At 43.4% G+C, this 7,376-nt stretch overlaps 1 protein-coding gene across 3 annotated transcripts in view; it reads right to left on the bottom strand.

Annotated features, from left to right (window-relative positions):
• Positions 1-905: 905 nt before the first annotated feature.
• The window catches only part of LOC115074681 (AP-3 complex subunit sigma-2), a 54,020-nt gene continuing 47,549 nt past the window's right edge, over positions 906-7,376 (bottom strand). For 2 of the 3 annotated variants that reach the window (XM_029574370.1, XM_029574369.1), the window contains exon 7: positions 2,109-2,245. In XM_029574370.1, coding sequence (XP_029430230.1) covers positions 2,117-2,245 — 129 coding nt within the window. In that variant the 3' untranslated portion in view covers positions 2,109-2,116. Of the gene's footprint in view, positions 2,246-7,376 lie in introns of all 3 variants that reach the window. The other variant, XM_029574368.1, reaches the window with a different exon arrangement.

Below are 7,376 nucleotides of genomic sequence, written 5' to 3'. Positions count from 1 at the left end.
ATGTTTCATGTGGCACCGGTAGCCTGAAGAGGTCTTGCTCTGGGAGGCGAAGACTACCTTCACATTGAGGCTTTGGGGTCTTACACAAAGCCTCTCTTCAAGTTGCGGTACGGATGCACCCAACAAGGACATCCGACCACAACTGAGACAATTAGAAGCTCTGGGCCTAGACAGCGATAGCAGACCAAGTGAGCATCAGCGATGGAAATGTGATGGCCACACCTGCAGGCCTTAAACTCGCTAACCGCAGGCCTCTTTGCCTAGGGGTTCTCCTTTTCTTCTCTTTTTTCTTTTTGGTAGACCTTAAAGGTTCTATTGACAGGCTGCCAAGGCCGCAGCAAAATAAGAATTTGTAAGGGCAAACATGGAGCAAATGGTTAAAAGCAAAAAGAAAGACTGGGAGTTCATCTTTGTGGTAGCTCAGACAAAGAACGATTGAGGAACTCAACAGGCAGTGTGGCTACAGACTTGGAAACTTCCACGCATGCTCAGTAAGACCTTGACTAAGCTCTAAGAACGGAGTCCATGTCAGCACTATTAGATGATGCCTTCTACAAATTATGGCCAATTCATGCCTGCTTGTCAAACGTGAATCTTAAAATGTACATATTGCGTTATGTACCGAAGAATACCTCTTTTACTCTCAAAGGAAAATCAGCAGAAAAGTGAGAGAAAGAGTATCAGATGCTATATAACCATATTTAGAAATATTGTTATTGTAAGGAAAGTATAACATATGCTTGATAGCTTTGATCACTTATAAAATATAGTAGTTTCTCTATAACAAATTTGTGCCACAACTCAAAAAGCAAATCTTGTGTATTTTCAATAACACTTACTCAGCTCTCTAGTCTATCATAAAATATCTCTCTCTATTACCCGAATCTCCCACAGAAACACTGACATGACCATTTTAAGCCTTTTTTTTTTATTGCCTTTAAATGCTGGGACAAACTACCAGCTTAACAAGCTATACAATAAAAGTTTGGCAAATGCTTCAATGAATATTCTGGCGTATAAAAATTCAACCAGGCATTTCAGTAGTATCGGTCTATTTCATTTTCAGTGAGCGCCTTGAATTCGTGACACTGTAGGTGGCTTATCCTGCCACAGCGGGGACCTGCAGCTGTAAAATGAAATGCTCAGACACCAGTACAGCGCAGTCCCCAAGTTTAGTAAATCCAGGTAAACAGGGCATTTGGGGCTGATTGAAAATACCCAACAGAGATGTACGTGCTTGTGCTGAAGACTTTCACGGAAATTCACAGTTCTCGCATCTGCTCATCAGAGCTGTACAAAGTAAACACCCTGACACATTCAATGACAATGTATGTGTTACATCTTTAAAAATCAAATGGAAAAATAAACTTTAAGAAAATAAAAAGTGCCACAGAAAGACAGCTGTATATCGGGAAAGTGAAAGCTGGTAAATGAACACACATGTTCCAAAGCAAACCAACTCAGCAGCCACCCAGAGCAGAACAAAGAAATTATTTGCTCTAACACAGGGTCCTGTTAGAAACCGGTGCAAAATGTAAGATATGCGTGAAGATGGGGCAAATTTATACTAATAAAGGAGACTGGGTTAGGTCACAGATTTCATTTTTATATTACCACGTGTACTCTTTGGCTGCACTTCGTACCAGCCAAATAATGTCCCTAATATCGATGTGTGCACCGGCAGATTTTCAAAAGGGAAATGCCAGGAGCCAGAGCTGTGCCCACTTTGCATGGGGAGACTGAAAGTTACTCCAATGTGCAGGGCTGGTTCCGTATAAGAGTCTGATTCGAGATGTATAAAACTCCATTATAACAACATTAATGCACTTCTTATAATACACACAATGATGGGTCATCATAGTAAGCATTATAAAGAGGATGCTTGAAAAAAATAAATAAATATCTACACAGATAAACATATACATACACAAACACAATAAGTATGCAAAGTGAATTGTCGCTATAGCATCTACCCTGATGTAACACTACCATATCTTGACATCTGAAAGTCCAGTTCAGCTTGCAGGTCTGACTTGGAGAAAAGGCTGTCTACAGAGATGCAGCTCCACACACAGAGCGTCTTCTGAGCCTCCGTCTATGGCTTTCCACGCAGCACTCATACAAACTGCGATAGGTTGGGGACTTTAATGTTAATGTCCCCAATATTGATGTTGCGAGGAATTTCTGGTAAGTTGATATTCTTCACCGCCGAGACCGCACGAGCAGGAGCTGCTGAAAGGCCACTCTGTAAGGGAGAGGAGACAGAATTCATGTACTAAGAACACAGAGCTCAATGGCTTTCTCATGAAGCCAAAAATTACATCCAACCGGTTGCAACCGATAATTGTTTTGGACAAACTAAATCCTCAGGTATCCGATGCAGAAGTTTCCCAGCTCTGTGCACAGAAATAAAGGTCACTAAACAGAGCTCTTGGCAGAAGGTAGTTCACTAATCACAATTCGGTTTCCAGCTTTCAAAAGTCATTATATCAGTGTCTTAAAATCCATTTTCCAATTCTACATCTGTAGTTTGAAATCCTGCACACTTTATGTTGGTAAACTTTTTGCTTCTATTTTGTCAGTTTTTTATGTTTGTAAAATGTTATTTTATATTTCTGATATTATTTTGCCATTTTCTGACAATGTTACTGTTTGTATTTTCTTGTTTACACTGTTTATTGCTTCACATGTACCCATGGCTTAGGACATGGAATTGATTACGCACGAAATCAAATAAACCGGATTTGGATTTTTAAAAAGTGCCAAAGAATAAAAAGTTGCTCCCAGGCTGTTATGGTTTAGTACCAAATCCTGTGAACTGAGGTTCAAGTTTGGTGAAGAAAGCTGAAAATATTTCATGCAATTCTGGCAAAGGAAAATAGAAAAGTCTTGTGTATTTTGGAAGATATGGAGGAATGAGACTAAGCAGACTTTTCAGAGAGTGGCTAAAGCTGAAGAGAGAAAATCTCTGACTACAGGAGCAGCAGCTAGGAGAGTAAGGAAGTTTCCTGGGCATCAGTCAATCCATACTCAAGAAAAACGGGAATTACTATATTTACCAGCCTGCAAGCAGCACTGGAAACATCACTTAGTCACCCAGTTTACAAGTCAGTCCATAAAGAGCCCGATTTACTAAAGCTTTTTTCTTATTCTAGGTTGGAGAGAAAAAAAAGCTTAGTAAATCCAGCCCTAAACCTAAAAGTTGGAGATGGTTTTCAAAACTGTTCTGTTCAACATATCAAGTAATGAAATGCCCTCTCTCTCAACTGCCTTAAGGTCATTGTATTATTATTATTATTTTTTTTTTTTTAAATGATTCTATCATATTATCTAGGGTGTTCATTAGGCTAGGACCCTACACAAGGCTTCTGGGCACGAATCCAGTTGGGGGGGGGGGGGGGGGGGGGGGGGGGGGAGGGGGCGTTTACCAGGGCAGGCGTTAGGAAATTTGTTTCACTACTTGGATAACAACTCGCTAGGGCTTCTGCTGTGCTGCAGTTTTACCATTTACTTTAGGCAAGGGGATGCAAATGAAAAACAGATGGCGTCTGGTCCAGAGAACCGCAGGATAGCAACAAAAAAAACCCCAAAAAAAGCCCACAGAGAATCTTTTATTCTGGAGCTTGAACCAGGAGACGTGAAGGTAGAAAGGACGTTAAGAAATCATCAGTGCTGTATGCACCACTGGTAACAGACGTTCCTGATTCAGCCCTATACACAGTACAGTTAATAAAATAAAATTAAACTCACAACCATCTCTCATACTTCTTCAATTGTTCAAGCCCTTCAATTCCAAGGCAATGTACCTGGTTGCCTGAAATTCCCCTCCCCACTACATCTCCATCGCAGGGCGTGTGACCTTCCCAGGCTCAAATTTAGATTGGCACAAAGAGACACTGCAAGCAGGCGAATCGTTTCCTAGAGAACTGCATAAACGAATGATGCGGAACAAAGAACCTTTTAACCACGCAGACCTTCTTTTCTAAGGCAATTTGAATAGAGTCATCCACTCAGGCCCCCCCCCCACTTCATAAATCGGGGCTTCCTGAACTGCGGGGTTGGAACCCCAAATGGCAGAGCTCTTCGGGCATCAGTAGCAGACGTCAGTGTGGGGGACTGTGAGCCAGCGCACGCTCACAGGTCCTGTGGTGACAGGAAGCCCTCTGCAAGGTGGGGTGGGAGCCGGTGCTCACAAATGGGGCCGATACAGTAAAACCCGCTCTCCCAACACGCGCCCAGGCCACTCTCTCCTGGGCGCACAATCAAGTATTTAAATGAGGGCCCGCGGTAAAACGAGGCGCTAGGGACACTAGCGCCACCCTAGCGCCTCCTTTTGACAGGAGGGGCGGCTGTCAGCGGCTTTGACAGCCGACGCTCAATTTTTCCCGGTGTCTGTTCTCGAGCCCGCTGACAGCCACGGGCTGGGAAAACGGACGCCGGCATAATTGAGCGTCCGTCTTCCGACCCACGGGCCGCAGGCACATTTTCAATTTTTTTTTTTTTTTTTATTTTTGGGGCCTCTGACTTAATATCGCTATGATATTAAGTCAGAGGGTGCACAGAAAAGCAGTTTTTCCTGCTTTTCTGTGCACTTTCCCGGTGCCAGCAGAAATTAAAATGTGCGGCTCGGTTGCACATTTTACTTTCTGTATTGCGCGGGAATAACTAATAGGGCCATCAACATGCATTTGCATATTGCGGGCACTATTAGTTTCGGGGGGGGGGGGGGGGGGTTGGCTGCGCGTTTTTGACGCGCTATTACCCCCCACTGTATAAGGGGTAAAAATAGTGCGTCGAAAACGCGCGGCCAAATGCGCACTGTACTGTTTCAGCCTGAATGACCTTCCTTACTAATCCTGCTGCTTGCAGATCACTGCTTGGCTCAGAACCAGCCATGAGGAGAGGGAAGGGCTCAGAGAGTGTGGGGGCTGCTAGAGATTGCCACTGCTTCTGACCCACACTAAACCTACCCCTGTCATCAGCCTACCCTTTTTTCCCCCACCAGTTGCCATCCATCTTTGGCCCGGGATACTGACCCGGCCAGGAGGATTTAGATGTAAGAGTGGTCTGAGGGTTGGATCAGGTGGAGAGGGACTGACTGCAGCTAGTGAGAGAGGGTGGGGGGGGGGGAGGAATGTGTAAGAGTTTCTAGTGAGAACGTGAGGGGGATCTGCTGCAGAGTGTGAAGGAGGGAATGAGGTCAAGCTGGGAGATGAGGGAGGATGGGATATGACAGCGAGGAGGGAACGAGGTAATGGGAAGGGATGGCCGGATCCGCTGGGCTGGGAAAGGATTAGCTGTGTGGGTGGGAAAAGGGCTGGAGGGAGTGGCAGGTGAGATGGGTTGGGATGGAGGGAGGGTCAGAGTAGTGATAGCTGCTGCTTTGGTTTTGGAAGTTACTTTCAGGTGCTAAAATGAGGTCACACTCTGGCTCTGAGTTTGGGAAGCCACGTCCTAAATGCTACACATTCCTTTCTTTGCCAGGACATTTACTCCCTAAAATCTTGGACACTAAAGGAAGCATCACTTCCTTGGCAAGTAGCTCATTTATTTCAAAGTCGGCAGGTTCTCTACTTGCTCAAGCACCTGAAATTACTTCCGCTACCTCCACCCTCCCCGAAAGTCACATGCAGTCATCTGAACATTCATTCCTCTGTCTCTTCTTAATCAGCAGTACAGTCCATGGGCTTTAAGTTTCATTTTAGAGCAGTTTTCATGTTGTAGAACAAATAATTAAACCAAGATTTTTTTCAGTGATTTAAACACACACAAGTCCAAGGAAATGTTGATCTTTACCTTGGTGAAGTGACTTTGAAGAATCCTTTTGATGGGTAGGAGCGGCAGAGAATTCTTGCTTTAGTGCACAAAAATTAAATATCACGAGATCTTGAGGAGATTTAAAATGTATTTATCAGGGCATAAAATATAGGATTCATTACAACCGAACGCACAACAGACTCTGCTCTATCGGGAAAACTCCATATCCAGAAATTTCTACACGCCACCGTCCTTAATAAGCAATCTCCTTTAACAGGTAGAACCATCTATGATAAATGTGCATCATGAAACTGATAAGAAAGACTTCAAGTCAAAGTCAGACAAAGGTAAGGATGATAGGCGGCATTATTGATCCTTCTTTATCCACGCAAACACATACTGTATTACATCAGTTCTTCAGATCTCATTTGCTAAATTAAGAGTCCTCCAGCACATCAAGCCATACCCTTGAAGCCTCCAATTTCAGATCAGTTCTTAAACCTTTGGTACTTTCAAGCATTGATGACTACAACTCCTTACACTCAGGACTTCTGCACAATACAATCAGAAACTTACAATTAATTAAAAAATGCAGCACTTCGTCTACTTACCGCAACAAATATTTGCAATCACAATTCCGGTATTCTAGTGACTTCACTGGTTGCCTGTTCAATGGGCGCATACAACAACAATCTCCTTAATAGGATTACCTCTCTATGCATTAGCACAATTAGGATTTATGCTCCTACCAGAACCCTACGGTGCTCTGGAAATATTCTAGATGTTCTCTCTCTCTCCTTGCTTTGCCTGACTGTCCACAACATGTGAAAGGGCCTTCTCTATCGCCAGGCCAGTCCTATGGAACTCCCTGCTTCCTTCCATGTGCTTCATGGCAGACTAAGGAATTATTAGGAAGGGAATGGTGAATAAAACAGAAAATGTCATAATGCCTCTATCGCTCCATGGTGAGACCCCATCTTGAATACTGTGTACAATTCTGGTCGTGGCATCTCAAAAAAGATATAGTTGCAATGGAGAAGGTATCGAGAAGGGCGACTAAAATGATAAATGGGATGGAACAGCTCCCCTATGAGGAAAGGCTGAAGAGGTTAGGGCTGTTCAGCCTGGAGAAGAGACAGCTGAGAGGGGATATGATAGAGGTGTTTAAAATCATGAGAGGTCTAGAATGGGTAAATGTGAATCGGTTATTTACACTTTTGGATAATAGAAGGACTAGGGGGCACTCCATGAAGTTAGCATGTAGCACATTTAAAATAATCAGAGAAATTTTTTTCACTCAACGCCAATTAAACTCTGGAATTTGTTTCCAGAGGATGTGGTTAGTGCAGCTGGGTTCAAAAAAAGGTTTGGATAAGTTCTTGGAGAAGTCCATTAATGGCTATTAATCAAGTTTAATTAGGGAATAGTCTCTGCTCTTAATCGCATCAGTAGCGTGGGATCTTCTTGGTGTTTGGGTAATTGCCAGGTTCTTGTGGCCTGGTTTGGCCTCTGTTGGAAACAGGATGCTGGGCTTGATGGACCCTTGGTCTGACCCAGCATGAAAATTTCTTATGTTCTTAATTTTAAAAAAACCTCTTAAAACATATCTGTTTACGAAG

Source organism: Rhinatrema bivittatum, chromosome 13 (genome assembly GCF_901001135.1).
Source record: "Rhinatrema bivittatum chromosome 13, aRhiBiv1.1, whole genome shotgun sequence".
In the NCBI taxonomy this organism is placed as follows: Eukaryota; Metazoa; Chordata; class Amphibia; order Gymnophiona; family Rhinatrematidae; genus Rhinatrema; species Rhinatrema bivittatum.
This window is presented reverse-complemented; position numbering and strand designations above follow the sequence as displayed.